The following is a 20281-nucleotide window of genomic DNA, read 5'->3' on the forward strand; positions in this document are numbered from 1 at the left end:
TACATATGTTAAAGTTAAATACAGATGCTATGATTCTGTGGCAAATGGTAATGAGTATGGCCAAAGATACCACTGTGGCAAAGGCATTCTCCCTCTTAATTCCTAATGCTTTGCCTGGAGAAATAGAAAGCAACCGTGTTACCTCAGCTGCTAGATCTTTGCCTGCAGATACGGTTGTTAGATCCTGAAAAAGCCATGAAATAAATATCTTGTGCTTGTGGGATTCCCTGCAATGAAGCAGCACCTACACTGTCCTGAACTATAATATAAAAAATATAAGAATAAAATATTCAATTACTCTGGTGGTTTAAAGGTTTGACTTTCAGACTCCTGAGTCATGGGGTGGGGTGGGGTTATTTAATGCTCTTCTTTGGTTTTACTTTATAAAACTTTAACAAGCACCTGTGCATAAAAGTCAGAAAATAAATTTTATCTAGATTAAACAAGAATCTGAGATTAGCTATTTCATGAAAATTGCCTGACATCGTATTTGTGTTGTGTTTTTTAAGCTAACTGGCCACCATTTGCTTCTGACATCACTATGTCTTAAAAATGCAACAAACAGACCTTTCTTTGGAAGAGAGGAAATGGAGGGAAGTAGAAAAAGGGCCCAAATTCATGCTGTTTGGATGACTGGGTCATATACTTGTAACGGATCAAAACGTGTAAGACAAATGGATCACTGACAATCGCACCACAGTCTCTCGTGAGAGCTGGTCCCAGACTGAGAACCTATAACTGCCTAAGAAAACATGAAAGCAATATGACACTGACATTTAATCCACATTAAAGGTATTTTAATTTGCACACATTCATAGGACACACTTGTTTGTTAAAAGAAAATAGAGAAAGATTTACGGAATTGATTTTCTAGAAAAAAGAAACACTTCATGCTGTTTTATCTCATATCACAGCTTGAGAAAAACATCTCTTTTAATATGCACATTTACCCTCAACCTCAAATATATATTGACTTAGGAGAGAAAAAATAATTAAAATGTTGGGAGGAGATAGATCTATTCTGTTGAAGTCCTTAAACAGTATATGAGGTGATAAACATTTTTCATCAGTGTTTAATAAATATATGGAGGATACGAGTAATGTCAGTGTATTTTGAGAAAACTATATTCTCAAACTCATTTGGACAAATGTCAAAAACATTTTTTTCTGAATATAGTGGGGACATATTTAAATGTCACATATTCCTTTACATTTACAATAAAACATACATTTAAAAATACAACAGATGAAAGACAAGTGACTTTAGAATAGGGTTCATAACCTTTGTTTGCATTTTATAGCTCATGCTCTGTTAAGCAAATTCTCAAAAGTATGACAATAGTATTTTTACTTTGATTATACTTGTGGTAAATAAAATTATTAGTCTGTAAACTGAAATGCAGCACTTTTATTTGCAAGTTCTATGCAAAATAACCTAAAACAAAGAGGAAAGTGCTTTTATTAAATCCTGTATGTAGAGTTATTGATGAGTATGTAATATCAATGGGCCTGCCTACATTTCTGGCAAGCAGCAACTCTATCTACAAACCACTGATGGGCTAAACAAGCTATTAATGACAGTTGCTTTTCAACACTTAAAATGGTCAGACTGTGTTGTCTGACCACAAGGACAAGTGGGTCTTCACTCTCAAATGTTATACAATATATGAGACCTCTGTGGGGAGAAAAAAACCCACAGGTATGGCTCCAGAGTTCTTTTGTTATTCAACTATTAATAGAAAGCAAATCCCACTTAAAGTTGTAAATACTTGTAATCCTTTTTACTAAGGGGTTTATTATCACTTATTTAATTTTACACCTAAGGCTGAATGAGTTATTTTTAGTCCTGGTGTCCAGCTTCACCCCATAAATATACAACTTAACATTTGGAACCAAAATACAGAAAATAATTGTCCCGTTACTCTTACAGAATAAACAATGAACTTTTTGCCCCTGTATAAACCTGTGGAGTATCTGTCCCTCTGGGTTTATGAATACTCAACCAATCATTTATAGGTTGCAGAATCGTATTTAATGAGTACATGTGAGAAACATCTAGATTCTTCATTAGAAGCAGAAGGCTGTTCATTGGACACGTATCGTTTAAGTCAATGCCCTTCAATGTACTTTTCTTCCTGGTGGTCGCTGGACCAGCAGCATTAGTCTCACATGAAAGTTTGCTAAATGCAGAATCTCAAGGCCCATTCCAGACCCAGAGAATCAGAACCAGTATTTAAACAATATCCTCAGGCGACTCATATGCATGTTGAAGACAAAGAAGCACTTACCTAGATCACGTTGTCCCCCTAACCCCAACCCATCTCCAATTATTTGACTTTTCAGAAAAGAGAATGAGGGAAGCTTTAGAAACCTCATACTGATCAGGACAAGTCATCTCATCCCCTGCCAAAGGGGGCATGGCACAGCGGTTCTTTTAACCCAGAAACAACCCCAAAAAAGTATTCTGACCTAAAAGGGACTTTTTTAATATAGCTCAACCTAATAGGGTTAATCTCTGGAAACACAAACAAAATCACCCCTAGGAAAACAAAGTACTACAACACTAACTGCCAAAATAGTAAACATTGGTATCAAATTGGTGTTACCACAGCACCAGCTAGAGGGAAGAAGTTTGAAAGTGAGTGAGATCAGAAATGGTAGCCTCAGGAAGCATTAATTCTGAGAGGAAATCAGACAAATAAAATACATGCTAATAAAAAGAAAGAAGAAACAAACAGCTAAAGAAAAACACAAGACATGCCACCCCTTTGTCCCTGCTTCTGCTACCATCATCTACCATCATCAATTAAAGAAACTGCCCTTCCTCGAACTGCAGAAGAGGGCACCCTACCTAGAAACCCCATCTAAAAAATGTCTATGATTTTAAAAAGGAAGGCAGGGAGGGATGGAAGGAAGGGAAAGAAAGAAGGATTGAAAGAGGGGAGAGGGGAGAGGGGAGAGGGGAGAGGGGAGAGGGGAGAGGGGAGAGGGGAGAGGGGAGAGGGGAGAGGGGAGAGAGAATCATCTCCATATAAAGTCACTGTAAAAAGTGATGGAAGGAAGGGATGGAAGGAAGGGAAAGAAAGAAGGATTGAAAGAGGGGAAAGGGGAGAGGGGAGAGGGGAGAGAGAAGAGGGGAGAGGGGAGAGGGGAGAGGGGAGAGAGAATCATCCCCATATAAAGTCACTGTAAAAAGTAATCAAAAAATGCAAATAAAAATTTCAATAGATAAAAATTCTCTCCCCAAAACCAACCATAAAGGAAAAAACTCATTCATATGAATAACAAGAAGAAAACCTAGAATCAGCTATTCAAAAAGTAAAAACAAATTATAAGGTGTTCAAGGAAATATAAATTTGAATGAAAATAAAAATAAAATCAGGAAAACGACTGAGAGAATGAAAACAAAGTAAAGTAGTAAAAGGAGTAAGAGAAAAAGGCATTGATAGAAGATGAGTAAAGAAAGGCTTTATATATCAGGTGTACTGGTTAATAATGGCGGATTTCGTAATCAAAGAAAACATGATAATTTCAAGAGAAACATCAAAAGTGCTTTATTCAAAGTAATGTCCACTGCTAGCTACACATTTCCCCCAAGTTTCAGGTAATTTGTGGATACTGTCCCAATAGAACTTTTCTTGTTTTGAGGCAAACCATTCAGAAAACAAATTTTCCACTTCTTCGTATGTTTTGAAGTGCTGCTCAGAAAGTGCCATCGATCAGAACAAGTGGTAATCTGAAGGAGCAAGGTCTGGTGAATACAGTGGGTGGGTTAATACTTCAAAGGCAAGATCTTTTAATTCAACGGTTCTCAACCTGTGGGTCGCGACCCCTTTGTGGGTCAAACGGCCCTTTCAGAGGGGTCGCCTAAGACCATCCTGCATATCAGATATTTACATTACGATTCACAACAGTAGCAAAATTACAGTTATGAAGTAGCAACGAAAATAATTTTATGGTTGGGGGCCACCACAACATGAGGAACTGTGTTAAAGAGTTGTGGCATTGGGAAGGTTGAGAACCACTGTTTTAATGTGTCTTAACTGTTTTTGATGTGTGTGATGGTGCGTCATCGTGAAGCAAAATTACTTTGCCATGTCTTCTGGCACATTCTGGTCAATTCACAATGAAAGCGTGATTCAAACTGATTATTTGTTGTTGGTAGTGATCAGTATTAACGGTTTCACCTGGTTTTAGAAGTTCATAATACACCACATCTTCCTGATCCCACCAGACGCAGAGCCTTGCCTTCTTTCTGAAGCAACCTGGCCTTGCAGTCGATGTTGATGGTTGACCTGGGTCAACCCATGATTTTGTGGGTTTGGGATTCTCAAAATAAATCCACTTTTCATCGCCAGTCACAATTCGTTGCAAAAAAACTTTCTTTTGTGCCGTTGAAGCAACATTTTACTGATGACTTTTCAGTTTTCTATTTTTCTTTCGTTCAGTTGATGTGGCACCCATTTTCCTTCCTTTAAAATCTTTCATTGCTTGTAAACGATCGAAAATTGTTTGCTGAGCAACGTTTAATCTTTCTGCAAGTTGTTTTTGAGTTTGACAGGCATCTTCATCCAATAACGCTTGTAATTGTTGGTCTTCAAACTTTTTCGGTTGACCTGGACGTTCTTTGTCTTTCACAGCAAAATCATCACTTTTAAAGCGTTTAAACCAGCGTTCACAAGTATCTTGAAATGGAGCATTTTCACCATAAGCTTCCCGAAGTATATGATAACTTTTTCTTCAAAATAAAATAATGAATTAAAACTTCCAGCAAACGCTCTTTTATTGGCACGGAATTCGACATTTTTAAGTGTAAAAATATCTGTGATGTTAACACCTTCAGCAAATTTGACATATTAAGTTTTGAAGCTTGCTGTCAATACAACAAAACAGCATATATATCAAATCACATACATATCAACATATGTATAACTCAATCTACTGAAAAAAATCTGCATTATTAACTGGTACACTTAGTATATATACAATTATACGAGAGGCCCAGTGCATGAAATTCGTGCCCTCAGGGGGTGGGGGTCCCTCAGCCTGGCCTGTGCCCTCTCACAGTCCAGGAGCCCTTAGGGGATGTCTGACTGCCACAGGAGGCAGGAGAGGCTCCAAACACTACCACTGAGCTCGCCAGCCATGAGCCCAGCTTCTGGCTGAGCGGTACTCCCTGTGGGAGTGCACTGACCACCAGGGGGCAGCTCCTGCATTGAACATCTGCCCCCTGGTGATCAGTGTGCGTCATAGGGACCAGTCATTCCACCCTTCAGTTGATTTGCATATTAGCCTTTTATTATATAGGATAGAGTGTGTGTGTGTGTGTGTGTGTGTGTGTGTGTGTGTGTGTGTGTGTAACTGGAGTCCTGAAGAAGAAAACAAAAGGAACAGAACTAATATTTAACACTATAATCCCTATAATCCATGAAAACTATTTCTGGGAATGAGAAAAATTAAGTCAACATATGAGAAAAAAAACAGCAAAATTAGTCAAAAACAACCAACTTCAAGAATTACCCTAGTAAAAAAAAAAAAAAAAAGGACAATAAAAAATGGCAATGCCTCAAGCAAAAAGAAAGTAATACATTCTCTACAAGGGTAAAAAAATAAGGCTGATACCAGAGATATCCACAGAATATTTTTTCAGAAAGTCACAAAAGAGACTGTAAGCCAAGCATTTCATGTCTAGTCAACCTGTCATTCAAGTGACAAGACCACAGAAAAATAGCCTGGAATGTGCAAGATATCAGGGAATACTGTACACAGGGGTCTTTTCTGAGGAATACATTAGTGGATGAGTTTTATACAAACAGGAAATAAGTGGGTAAATATCAGCAAATGAACTGATGTCAATATTTAATAAATTTAATTTTAGAATTGATTCTAAAACAAGGTGACAGCATGGGTTGAAGAATAAAGGATATATGTATACGTATATTCTAACAAAGTAGCAAGAATAAAAAGAGAAGAAATATGAGGAAAAGAAGTAAGGAAAAGTACAATAGAAGCATCAGCTATTAAAGGTAACAGATGGGAGTCAAGGATGCCATATAAAAGGTTAAGTATAAATAACGGGGATTAAAAGCATTATAAAAGATATAAATACAAAGGTAGCCACTAGAACAAAAACTCAAACCTTCCAAATTTAATAATAATAATAATAATAACAACAACTTCAGAGATAATACTCCATAACATTCTATACATCTTCCACTAGCCATCATCCTTTGTTCATTCAGAACTACCTTTCAAAGATGTTTTGAATAGCAAACAGTCTTGGAAAATAGAGATAAAATCTGCTGCTGAAGCAGAAGACAGGGACAGGGAAGGAACAAGAAAAGCCCAGAATATAGTGTAACAGCATGTAAGAAAGCACTTAAAAAAAAAGTTGGGGTATATCAAAAGGACTAGAAGCCATCTTGAAAGTAAACTCCCTAGGAAAAATCTGGGACAACTTGAGCATTAAAATAAATAAGGAAAGTAATTAATAGTAACCTATTTAGTAAAATAAAAATCTGTAAGTCCTTGTTCACAATATATAGATGAATAAAGAAAGTTGGGTAGGCTCTCTTTACAGTAGACTGCTGCCTGCTAAATATGGGAGGAGCAGAAGAATTAGAAGAATTGGAAAATCGCCATTTTGCAATTATCAGGCAAGAATCATCAGTGGACAATGGGCACCAAGCTTCACAGGCTCTGTCTAGAACAGCCGTGGGCAAACTACGGCCCGCGGGCCGGATTCGACCCGTTTGAAATGAGTAAAACTAAAAAAAAAAAAAAGGCCGTTCCCTTTTATGTAATGATGTTTACTTTGAATTTATATTAGTTCACACAAACACTCCATCCATACTTTTGTTCCGGCCTTCCAGTCCAGTTTAAGAACCCATTGTGGCCCTCGAGTCAAAGAGTTTGCCCACCCCTGGTCTAGAACTTTAAACAGACGTAGGCTTTATGGGTAGTAGACAAGTTTGTGAAGAGAAAAATAACAAGGTACTGGGTAGTCCATTATAAGTATACTAGTGACTGGACACACGAAATTGTGCAGCCCCGCCCACCCGCGCATGCCCTGCCTTGAGACCCTAACTTCTCCATCCAGAGCTCGAGCACACCTGGCCCTATCCCCAACCCTTCTGGCCTTCTCTGGCCACTTCAAGCCCCGCCCTCGGTCTTGCCAGTCACCTCAGGCTGGTCCCACTTCCTCTGGGCACCTCCCTGCTTCCGCCCCGTCTCCAGAGCAACGCAGTGGCTCCGCCCCATCATGGCGCTGAAGGAGAGTGTGGAAGCCTCCCATCTGCTGCGGAGTTTCAAGCGCTGCTTCTTGGCGGCGCGTGTACTGAGTGGGAGCAGTGGGTGGTGAAGGACTGGTGAGAGGGCACTACGGGCTCTCACCCCCGCCCTCCCCACCATGGGATGGTCTCACATCCTCCGGGCGCCACCCTGCTTCCGCCCCATCTCCAGAGCAACGCCACAGCTCTGCCCTGCAGCGCACGCAGCCTCCTGCTGAATGGTTGTTACGGCGTGAGGGTGTCACGACCATTAGCATATTAGCTCTTTATTATATAGGATTAAGCTAAGAATAACATGCTGGACAGCTTCCAAGAAAAGTAGGCAACATAGAAATAAAGGAATGATAGAACAAAATAAATTTGAAAAGATAAAGGCTACATAATGAAGAAATTATTCCAATGTGTGGAATGCTCTTCTCATTTTAATTTTATACCATGTATTTCATAAAATCAATCTATTAGAAGTTATACTTCTAATTGTATTTGGCTATACAGTCAATTCAAAGACGGGTTATTTGTGCTAGATAGCAAGGGCTATGAGTATCTGCTCAGTTGGAAAATGGAGAAACACACACCAAAGGAGCCCATAACTGCTAGACAGACAGGTTTCATTAATGCTCAATCAATAAATTCTTGAGTTCACTTCCTTCTCAGGTTGTTAGCAAGAATATCACTGAATTTTCTGAATATTATGAGTGCACAAAGCAATATATATATATGTATATATGTGTGTGGTATTATGTTATACAGCTATATAGTCATATTATTGCTAATAATTCAGAGCTGAGTCAATTTTATAATAAGTTACAGAGTTCTTGAACAACTTAAATAAAATACATTAAAATCTACTCCTCGCCCTCCCCCCATTACCTGTTGTACTAATCCAGGCTCTCTCATTCCAAAAATGCATTATGTTTGAAATATATTTGATGTATACGACATAGATAAAAATGAAATATAACTTAGGTTCAAGAATAGAAAAGAATAATTAACAAACAATTGCTTGTGACTTTAATAAGTGGCTAAGCTTCATCAAAGGTTTTTAAATATTTTTAGTTGGAGAACTCTTTCTTCAGATGAAATCTTATTTTTAAAGTTTAAAATTTTACAAAATAACTAAAAGTGGAACTACTCTGGTTAGAGTGAGCAGAGGAAGTCTGGAGTGCCAAATGCTTTGAGGAGCCTTATTGGCAGCCCAAGGCACAGTTAGAAAACCACTGCAGAAGATTATGAGTATAAATAAATAAAATAGTCACTGAAAATGAGATCATACTAGTGAGTATAAAAAATATAAAATATAAACTAAAAAAATTTAACTTATTATTATTTACTTAGGAATATGAACCAAGTAAATATGTCTTTTAAATAAATAATCTATAAGAGAAATCTAAATGAGAAATAATCTAAAAGAGCTCAATTTGACACTGTGGAAGATGTTCTTCCTTGTTATAAACCCTCAACTGATACTGAAACATGATGTCTTAGATTAACATTTTTCCCCCCGAATATATATATATACATATATATTTTTTAAATATATTTTGATTTTTTACAGAGAGGAAGGGAGAGGGATAGAGAGTTAGAAACATCGATGAGAGAGAAACATCAATCAGCTGCCTCCTGCACACTCCCTACTGGGGATGCACCCACAACCAAGGTACATGCCTTTGACTAGAATCGAACCCAGGACCCTTCAGTCCACAGGCCAACGCTCTATCCACTGAGCCAAACCAGTTAGGGCCCGAATATATTTTATTGATTTTTTTACAGAAGGGAGAAGGATAGAGGGTTAGAAACATCGATGAGAGAGAAACATCAATCAGCTGCCTCCTGAACACCTCCTACTGGGGATGTGCCTGCAACCAAGTTACATGCCCTTGACCAGAGTCAAACCTGGGACCTTTCAGTCTGCAGGCCGATGCTCTATCCACTGAGCCAAGGCAGATTAATATTTTTATTCTGATGTCTGCATATTCTAAATATTTGTGCCACTATGAAGTAATTAACAAGGACTTGGGACATCATTTTTAATAATGAGAATAACAATTTTATTTATTTACTTCTAATCTGGACAAATATATAGTTCAAATTTTCTAACAAGGTTATTATATCCTGCTTTAATAATTACCTGTAATTTTTCAAAAATCTGTTTCCTTAGTTTGTTTAGCTATTGAAAGGAAAACCAAAAATCCCTTACAACTCTCTACTATAACTCAAAATGAATCTGCCTCTTATTACTGTTTGTTTTTTTTAGAAGACCAAAAGCACATTAATCGTTAACAAAGCTACAATATGATATACGAATGAGGTCTTGCATTAAAAAAGTACTTAGATTGTATTTACAAAAGAATCTCTCATTAATTATTCAACATTTGGATTTGACCAGAAACCAGAGCATGACTTTGTAATGTTCTGTTTAAATGAAGTACTTAATGTTGTAATGAACAACACTCATTGTGGTAAACTCAATGAATTTTGGACCTGTTACAATACAACAGTTTTTCCAATTTTTTGATTAATGGACATATTTTAATGTAAAGTCAGTTTAAATTTCACTTATGCTTTAAAAATGTTTACTTAAACCAAAAATTTTGCATCTCAATTATTTTACGTTCTAAGCTGAATGTAGTTTAAACCAATGCATTATTCATAAAGCAAAGACATTAGGAAAAACAAAGCTGTGCACTTCTTCCAAAGCCGTTAAATTGCTAAAACATACCATATTTATGCATGCAATATTTGATTGTGTTTTTCTTAAAACACAAGCTTGTTTTTGTCAGATCAAGATATGCCAAAAATTCTACACCAATTTTTGTTTATAATTAAAGCAATCATCAATCCAAGGATTGTCATCCGTTTTATTTCATCTCTACATCAAAAAAAAAGTAATCTAAAAAAATTTAAATTCCCTTGAAATGACAAGATAAATGAAAATGTAAGTGCCTTCACATAATAGCAGTAAGCTGACCCTTTGGGAAATGGTTGACTTTCTCAATAAAAGGTATTCAAAGCTCATTCAAAAGTGTTCATTTGGAATGCAGATATCAAAGATGATGCAAATGTTCAAGAGAAAATTAGAACTTACCAGATGTTCTAATCCAGCTTTGATGTTTCCAGATTCCCTAAAATAGAAGAATAAAAGTTCTAAATAGTTGCTAAACCCTTGTCTGCTATAATTTATATTTACCTCAAAACTATTTTATAAATCCTTAGAAGTTTTTCATATATCTTTACTAATGTTCATATAACACTATTTTTAATGACAAAACAATTTACATCAAAAAGAAGCAGATAAGTAATTTATATCTACTAGTATTTCCACTAAATTGGTATTCCACTAACAAAAAGAATGTTTCAGATTTTTCAAAGTTAACACACAACAAAAAGAAGTATATTATTATTTTACTATTAATTTACTATTTATTTCACATTAGTTTTCTCTCATTAGTTTGTTTTCTCCAACTTTTATTATGAAAATGTTCAAACATACAGGTTCTATCCACAATACAGATCCTACATTGACATTTTACTATATTTGCTTTATCAAATATCCGTCCAGTAATGGTTGCATTTTTATTAAAGAATATGCTCCTAAATAATATGCTCATAATTTCATAGTTAAACAGTAAATTTTAACAAATTTTTGTTGATATTAATTTTATTAACTTAGTTCACACTACAAATCAGGATCTAAGACTACTGAAATATTAAAAAACAAAGTATCACCAAAAAAACATAAACATCAGATATCATATTTTCAGTATTTAATTTCTTACTCTTCACTTAAACAGAACACTGCTGATGGAATTAAAAATAAAAATACCTGTGCAAGTAGCAAACATAATTTAAATATATACTTGGTGAAATGTGGCAAATAGCTAAATTTTTTAATCCCGATTTCAGAGTATACTAATTAATTAGTGACAAATGTTTTTTTTGGCTTTTCTCACCCTGATCAAGTAGTATTTTAATTCCATCAAAAACACCAACCCTGCCCTAACCGGTTTGGCTCAGTAGATAGAGCGTCGGCCTGCGGACTCAAGGGTCCCAGGTTCGATTCCGGCCAAGGGCATGTACCTTGGTTGCGGGCACATCCCCAGTAGGGAGTGTGCAGGAGGCAGCTGATCGATGTTTCTCTCTCATCGATGTTTCTAACTCTCTATCCCTCTCCCTTCCTCTCTGTAAAAAATCATTAAAATATACAGCAAAAACAAAAACAAAAACAAAAAAAAACCCCAACCCTTATTTTTTAACATGAAATTATACTTCTATCACATTGCAGAAAATATTCATGGAAATTCAACAACCAAAACAGTGTTGCATTCACGGTGTTTAATCTTTTCCCCACACCTCTTCTTTCTCTGAAGGGTCCTTTCTTTCTTTCCTCTTTATTTCTGATTTCAATTTTCTTTGCCTATATACTTCTCTGTTTCCTTTGTCTATCTTTCAATCATTCCAAATTTCCCTTCAAACCCATGGCTCCCAACCTTTGCTCCCACTGCCCAGTCTGACATATTGGGAATAAATTTCAACATCTACTGATTAGCAAAGCACTTATCTTTAGCCATTCTCTCTCTTCTTTCTGCTTCTGGCAATCTTAACCATACCATGTATTCAACATTTAAAATGTAGGATTTCTAAAACTCATTCTCTGGATGCCCTAATGATAAATGATAGGCATAAATTAAAAACAAGGTGTCAGAAAAGGCTAATAGCTACATAAATAATTATTTTTAACATTATTATTACAAAATAATGCATTTAATGGATCTGGAAGGCAAACAGAATTTCAAATTTTTGCAAGGACATTCTCATATGATCATCTGTGTAATCTGAAATATAAACAAAAAGAATAATGTATATAGTGAAACATCTGACAGTGTAATATGTGTATGTGCACACAACAGTGAAATTGTCTTCCTCTTATCACTGACTCCCAATTCTCAATCACTAATATTACCATTGTTTGTCTTTCTAAAAAAATTCTATATGTATGTACATGTGTATTTCTTCCTTCGCATTTTTTTTAATTTTATTTTTTATTAAACCCAAACAGAAACATACTATAAGCACTGTTTTTGGTACCTTCACTTGGCAATCTATCTTGGAGTCTGCTCTATATAATACACATCTACATCATTTTCCCCATGGCTACATTGTCACATAATGGTTCTTATTAGAAAATAATGTTACAATATAAAAAAAAAGTTCAGATTCAAAGTACAAGTCCTTAATTAATTACCTGAAATCACTGGGGCTAGACATGCTTCATCAGAATAGTTGGGAGTTTAGAAAGGTAATAAGGTATATATAATATATGTCACGCAACACTGACAGCATGACTCAAAGCAGCATCTCATCATCATACACATTAATTCTAAAAGAAACATGAATATTCCACAGAGTGGGATAAACAAAGGCTATAAGTAGCTTCATTTCAGGGTAGGTTTTGATGTAAACTGAGTTTACCACAAAATTAAGGAAAATCAATTCTCTGAGCTGTTTGCATTTTGGAATCAAGGACAAGAAACTATTCCTAAAAATAAGAAAAGATCGGCTAGGCTATTGCTTTGCTATACTTCAAAGTGATTCTTTAAATTAAGTGATATTTAGGAAATATGCTTTTAGAATGGTATGCCTGAAAGAAAACTAGGAAGCATCCTTGACACAAGCCTTTTTTCACTACCAGTTGTAAACAAATGTACTCAATCACAGGGACTTGGCTATTCAACATCCTTAATTACCATATAGATTTAATCACTTTTATCTTCACAGGTACTACCTTATTTTAGGTCTTTTGTTTTCTCTCTGATGTTACTAAGAGAGAGTACTGGTCTCATCTTTTCTCTCCCAGATTACTACAAAACATCCTAATGGTTAAAAATGGGTCCTGCCTTGCACCACATCAATTCACTCTCTATAATACAGCAAAATCTTTCTAAAATGTAAGCTTGATCATGTCAAACCCCTTCTTAAAATCAACGGTATCTTACTACACTCCTGTTTACTCATTCCCTCTGCTTTATTTCCAAAGCTACATCACATGGAAAATGACAATAGCAGCATAACAGACTAGTAACCTGGCTTCACTCACTACTGTCTATTTTGTCAGATATACGTGTTGCTACTTCAGCTTTTTAAAATTTTTATTTGCATGAAATATCTTTTTCTATCCTTTAACTTTCAGTCTATGTGAATCTTTTGTTCTGAGTGGATCTTTTGTCAACAGCACATATATGGGTCTTGTTTTCCTATGCATTCAGCTACCCTATATCTTTTGATTGGAACATTTAGGCCATTTACATTTAAAGTGATTATTGATGATACATATGTATTGCCATTTTATTTTTTTAACTATGTTCCTATTTTTCTTTCTTCTTCAAGAAGACCCTTTAACATTTCTTGTATTACTGGTTTGGTAGCAATGAACTCATTAAGTTTTTTCTTGTCTGGAAAACTCTTTATTTCTCCAACAATTTTATTTTATTCTTTTCAAGACTTAACATTTATTTTTTTGGAAAGGTCGAGGGGGACTTTGCACGAATCTGAAGCCAATAACTAGACAGGAAGATATATAAAAACAAAGCCAGTATGTTGTGGCAAAATTCCAGAAAACACACTGAAAAAATTTTTTACAGTTTAAAACGGTTTTACTTTATACATAATTACAAATGTATATACAGCACATGGGTTTTACCCCTTATGTAATGGATAGCTTTGCTGTGTAAAGTAATCTGGATTATAGGTCTTTCCTTTTCATCACTTTGAATATTTCATGACAATTCCTTCTGGCTCAAAATGTTTCTGTTGAGAAATCAGCTAAAAATCTTATAGGAGCTCCATTGTAGGTAACTATCTTTCTTGTGCTGCTTTTAATATTGTCTCTTTGTCTTTAACTTTGCCATTTTAATTATGATGTATCTTGGTGTGGGCCTCTTTGGGTTCATCCTGTTTGGGAACTCTATTTCCTGAACCTGTGTATATTTTTTCCTTCACCAGGTTAGGGAAGGTTTTGGTCATTATTTCTTCAAATAGGTTCTCTATTCCTTGCTCCCTCTCTTCTCCAGATGTGGATGTTGTTAAACTATCCTTAATCCTTTAAACTATCCTCATTCTTTTTAATTCTTCTTTCTTTTTGCTGCTCTTATTGGGTGTTTTTTCTACCTTGTCTTCTAAATCACGAATTTTATTCTCTGCTTCATCCAACCTACTTTTTAATTTTTTCCAGTTTATTCTTGATGTCAGAAATAGTATTCTTCATTTCCAACTGGTTCTTTTTCATGGTTTCTATGTCCCTTTTCATGCTGTTGTAGTTTTCACTAAGTTCCCTGAGCATCCTTATAACCGTTACTTTGAACTCTATATCTGATAAATTTCTTTCCTCCATTTCATATGCCTCTTTTTCTGGAGATTTCTCCTATTCTTTCATTTGGAGCATGTCTCCCCATTTTGGCTGCCTCTTTGTTTTTGTTTCTATGTATTAGGTGGTTCTCATAGGATGACCTTATGAAGGAGGTGCCCTGTGGGACCAGTGGCAAAGTCCCCTTGACCAACTGTGCTGGGTGCTCCAGGAATGTCCCTTGTGTGCATTATGTGGGCCCTCCTCTTGTAATTGAGTATTGATTGTTATTGGCTTCTTTGTGTTTAGGGTCGACACTCAGGCTGGCTGACTCTGAGGATCGACCCCGACCACAGTGTGTATGAGCTGCTGCGTAGATGCTGACCATACTAAGTAGATTTTGCCTCAGCAGAGTCCGGTGCCTGATTAGATCTCCCTTTGGCGATGCCACTTGTGATGCTAATTAAATCCTGCTATGATGCTGTCTGAAGCTGGTCACTGGGTATGTTTGTTCTGGGGCCTCTTGGGAGGGGCTCTGGTACAGGGCAATTTAGAAGCTGCCTGTGACTGGCCCTGAGCAATCTGTTTGGAGCCACAAGGTGAGCCCCAGTTTGTGGCTGTCTCTGTTGGGCCTGCCTGGGTGTGTGGGAAGGAACAAACTGTACACCAAGACCGGCGTTTTCTAGCACCAAGGCCGGTCAGCAAAAGTCCCAAGAAACCCTGAGATCTGCCTCTCCTGTGTCTGCCAGCTACCTTAGGCTCAGACACTGAAAGAGCCTCTGGCAGTACTTGAGTCACATGAGGTAGGTTCTCAGTAAGTCACCTGGTAGGGGTAAGTGGTGTTCACCAGGGTGACACAGGTTCAAACTCGATGCCAGGGCTGGGCTGAGGCCACTTAGCAAATGTTCCAGGGTATATCAAGTCTAGCTGCTACCCACTGGGTGCTTGCAGACCTTTGTGGCGGGATAGGGTGTCAGGTAGTGGTCAGGATGAGACCAGCACAGTTCATTAGGCCCTAATAGACCAAGATTTGGCCTTGTAAAAGGGAGAACTCTGTACTGGTAGGGCATGCATGGAAGAAAAGGCCCCCATCCTAGACCCATACAACTCAGTCTGTCCTAGTTTCTGCCCAGATCTCAGCAGGGCAGAGCCACCAAGAGTAGGGAGGGTGGGTCTGCCAGGAGCCCAAAGAGTGGGGCTAGCATATCTCCTGCAAGGGTAAGACACCAGTCAGTTTCACAGTAAAGTGGGAGGAATGGCCCTTGCCTCATAGCCACACAATTCAGTCATTGGCACTCCCTTAGAGTTTGCCCAAACCTCTCTACAGCCCAGGCCAGGTACCTGACTCCTTAGTAGGGCACAAGCTCTATAGGGTAAGGCAACAGGGAATCCAGAGGGTAGAGCTATTGCATTTCTCCAGGCTGATGCCATATGAAAGAGATTGTTCCACCCAAGAAAGAAGGTATAGGTAGTGTGAAGAGAGAAACTCAACTCAGGAATCCTGGTGGCTGTCCTTTCAGCTGTCTCCCCAAAGCCAATAACCCCAGTCTCTCCTCATGTGACTATATTCCACTCCACCCTCCCTCCTCTGGAGCCCATTGTAAGTGGTTGCAAAAAAGGATTTTGTGCATGGCTCTTTAAAAGGGTGCCTGTGTCTTTAGCAGAATCCTCTCTCTCCCTGGTGTACAGAATCCTGCTGATTTTCACAGCATCTTCATGGCTCTGTACTCTGGGCTGAGGGGCCTGGATATAGTAGAGACCCCACATATCTTTAAGGGAACTGTTGCAGCTGAGAATCTCAGCCACTGCCTGTGAGAGCAGGGCCAGCCTTTTTGGTGCCTTGCCCTTCCTACCAGTCTTGATGTGGCTTTTTCTATACATCCTTGTTTATAAGTTGTATTGTTTTTGATGGAGTAGGACACAATGGAAAAAGTAGCTGGGTATGGGGTGAAGGAGGACGGTCAATGGGGAAGAAATGGGGACATCTGTAATACTTTCAACAATAAAGATAAATGTTAAAAATTAAAAAATAGTTGACTGAGGCCAGGCTTTGGACTCTATAATTTTTAAATTAACCTGGAGGAGCATCAGCCAGAACCCAGACTTTTATTCCCCTCCTTAGATTAAAATTACTATCCAAGGCAGCTAATGTTGTAAGAAGTGAAAGAGAAGTCTATAAAAAAAAAATTTAAGATCTCTGAAGTATGTAAACATGGGATTGGAAAAAAATAACCAATAGAGCAACCTCATCCAGAGAAAACAGAACACACTGAGAAAATATATAATACTGATGTAATAACATATTGAAAAGAAAGATTTTTAGAAATTAAATATAAATACAATAGTTTGAAAAAACTCACAGAATGGATTGAAAGCAAAATAGCTACAGACTGAGAATGAATTAGTGAGCTGGAACACTGGGTACAAGAATTCTCCCAGAAAGCATAAGAAAGAGATGAAAAAAATAGAACAAATAAGAGATAAAATTAAGAACAGAGTAGATGTGCAAACATCTATGCAATGGAAAACCTAGAAGGAAAGCAGAGACACTTTAGAAGAAAAAAACAAACACATTTGAAGAAATGACAAATATTTCCCAGATACAGAAATATTCAAACATTACATTGAAAGGTTAAATAGAATAGTGAACAAGATAATTAAGGAAAAATACACAGCAAAGCATAATATAAGAGTAATGACACTATTATAGATCAAGATAAAAGTCTAAAAGCATCCAGAAAGAAAAAACATACCCCTCCATAAAGGAAGAATAACACTGACATCAGACTTCTCAATACTAATGCTGAACAAGAAAGTATTAACTTCTAAGAGAAAGTAAATGTTAAAGGAAAAGAGGCCAGGTGGTGTGGCTCAGCGGTTGAGCATTGACCTATGAACCAGAAGGTCATAGTTCGATTCCCGGTCAGGGCATATGCCCAGGTTAAAGGCTCCATCCCTAGTAGGGGGCGTGAAGGAGGCAGCGATCAATGATTCTCTCTCATCATTGATGTTTCTATCTCTCACTTCCTCTCCTTTCCTCTCTAAACTCAATAAAAATAATATTCTTAAGGAAAAGGACTGTGAGCATGAATTTATATACAGCTAAATAAACTATTATTTAAATTGATAGAAAACAAATTTCAGCATAAAATTACCCACACAAAGACACTATTTGAACAAAATTCTGAAAAATATAATGCATTAAGATGAGAAATAAATTCAGGAAAAAGCAACAAGATAAATAATAAAGGGTGGCATAGAACATAGTAATTATTGTAATCTAAAGAATCAATGATTAAAAAGAAAACTAAAGAAAATTCACCCATAATAATCTGGAGTTAAAATGCCAGAGAAGATTTTCAGATTGGGTAAAAAACAAAATTCAGCAATGTCTCATATACAAAAAAATCCACAAAACAAAAAAAATTCAGAAAGGTTTCCAGACAAGAGATAGTACAAGATATAACAAGGTAAACAGGAACCAAAAGAAAGCTGGGGTGGTAATTTAATGATAAAGGATATTTAAGCCACTTCCCATCCCCCAAAAAATATTTTTTGAGATATAAAAAGGAGGACATTCTAGTAAAAGATACAATACATTAAGAAATTTTCACTTATATCCAGCAGGTTTGTATATTCATAAAGCTTAGATAAGTATCATAGTTTGGGACACCAAATTTTCAACAAGTTCTCCAAGGAAATCAGTTTTCTTTAGTTTTACTTTGGGCAGAAACACAGAAAGGGTGGCCATCTCAAAACAACACAGATAAAGAAAAGCATCATGAGTACATAAATATTATTCAAGACAGCATGATATATAATCCTGGTTCTAGAAACAGAAGACCCACACTCAAATTTAAGCCCTGACAAAATAGTTGCAAGAACTTGGGTAATAAGCCAACTTCTCCAAAGCCCAAATTATTCTTCTATAATGTGTGTATTCTGTAAAACCTGCCTTACCTAACACATTAAGGTTACAGTGAAAAAAGCAGCAAGATAATGTACATGAAGGTACACCACAAATGGCAATGTGCTTTAGAAATATGTCATTACAATAGATATATAAATATAGAAGTCTTAATAGTGGTTCCAAAAGTCTTAATACGTTTTTAAAAATAGAGAGGCAAGATCCAAGACATTGACAGAGGGGTCTTGCAACAAATGGTCCTCTTTAAAGGCCTGTCCTCTTTAGTGGTCTGTCTCTTGGGCTGTCCCTGTCATGACTTCATCAATATTTGTGCAACTCCTTTTGCCCTGTGCTGAAAGCAGACTTAATTCAATTATAGGTCTCAAAACTGATAAAATGGTCCTGAAGTGGAAAATGGGAAGAGATTATTGGCAAATGAATAAAGATTTGTATCGAACTAACACACAGGAGTACAGCAGGTCTTTTTTTTAATCATTCCCTGTCTTAAATCTTCTGGGAACCATGAGTTTCCCTTCCTCTCATGCAGCACATCGATTTCTGAATTAGACTGCAATATTAAATAATTAATATACTTGCCATGATTGATGTTTTGCATTAGTTGAATATTAGGTTATCAATCAAAATCCACTTGGTTTAATGTAATAATATTGAAAAAGTGTCATGGGCTGTTCATCCAATTTGTAGTTGAGGCAGCACAGATAGTAATGTTGGCATAACACAAGGCTCTAAAGCAGGAAATGCAGGAGCTCAACATATATGAGGCAGACATTTTGAAACTGACAGAGGTTGTCCTAAATAAACCTTGTGGCACCTGTCTCCTTCAATATTAGATCTCCTTCCAGCAGGGAGTCACGATGCATCAATCATATCAGAGGAGGCCAAGAAAAAAAATTAAAATAAAGATACTAATTTACCTTTGTGGCAAACAGATTTCATTATTTTGCCAAAGGAAGCATGCTGTAAATCCAGAAACTTGCTATGATAAAGCTTATATCCTCTTAATAAATAAAAAAAAAAAAATAATAGAATAATATATTTAAGATCTAGTCTTACTAGGAAGGATTCAACTTTTTAAAAAAGATGTTAGCAATATTATACTAAAATGATCACTCAGGTTTTAAATGGTACAAGGGAACCAGGTCAGGAAGCCACAGTCAATAATGGCATTTATTTTGAAAACAACAAAACAAAAAAATCCAACCCTATTCCTTCTGATGATGGCATTCTTCTTTACTCTCAATAAATGCATTTTGCATTCACACTTGTCAAAATATTAGCTTAGAAAAAAAAATTTAATTACTTGCTTCTCCCAGTAAAAGTACATGATTGTTCTCATTATTCCCTATTATATCAATCCAAAATATAATATAGACTTACTTATAAAAGTACTATTTTAAAACAAATTAAATAAACAAAAGACATCCAAAAGAAAAGTAACTTTTTTTGGATTGGGAGTAGAAAAGTAACAAAATAAATATAAACCAAAGCCATTTCATAGAGCTGGCCAAAAATCCAGTAGTGTTAAGTTATAAAATACTCAGAAACCAAAATGCAAGCAACTAACTGCTATCGCATCAAAATATCATTTCATGGACCAAGTCTTTAAGAAATAAAAACTTAAATATATTTGTAATTAGTAATGTATGTTTATTATCCCATATACAATTTGCATAGACAGTAATTATAAAAAATAGAGTAACTCCTACAACAGTACACAATTCTACA

The 20281-nt window shown here is 36.4% G+C and overlaps 1 protein-coding gene across 1 annotated transcript in view; it reads right to left on the reverse strand.

Moving 5' to 3' along the window:
• Positions 1–20281, reverse strand: part of RSRC1 (arginine and serine rich coiled-coil 1) — a 342660-nt gene that overhangs the window by 160604 nt on the left and 161775 nt on the right. The window contains exon 5 of the mRNA XM_036349070.1: positions 10375–10411. Within this exon, the coding sequence (XP_036204963.1) occupies positions 10375–10411 (37 nt within the window). The remainder of the gene's footprint in view (positions 1–10374; positions 10412–20281) is intronic.

The sequence above is a fragment of the Myotis myotis genome, unplaced genomic scaffold (genome assembly GCF_014108235.1).
Source record: "Myotis myotis isolate mMyoMyo1 unplaced genomic scaffold, mMyoMyo1.p scaffold_m19_p_2, whole genome shotgun sequence".
Lineage (NCBI taxonomy): Eukaryota > Metazoa > Chordata > Mammalia > Chiroptera > Vespertilionidae > Myotis > Myotis myotis.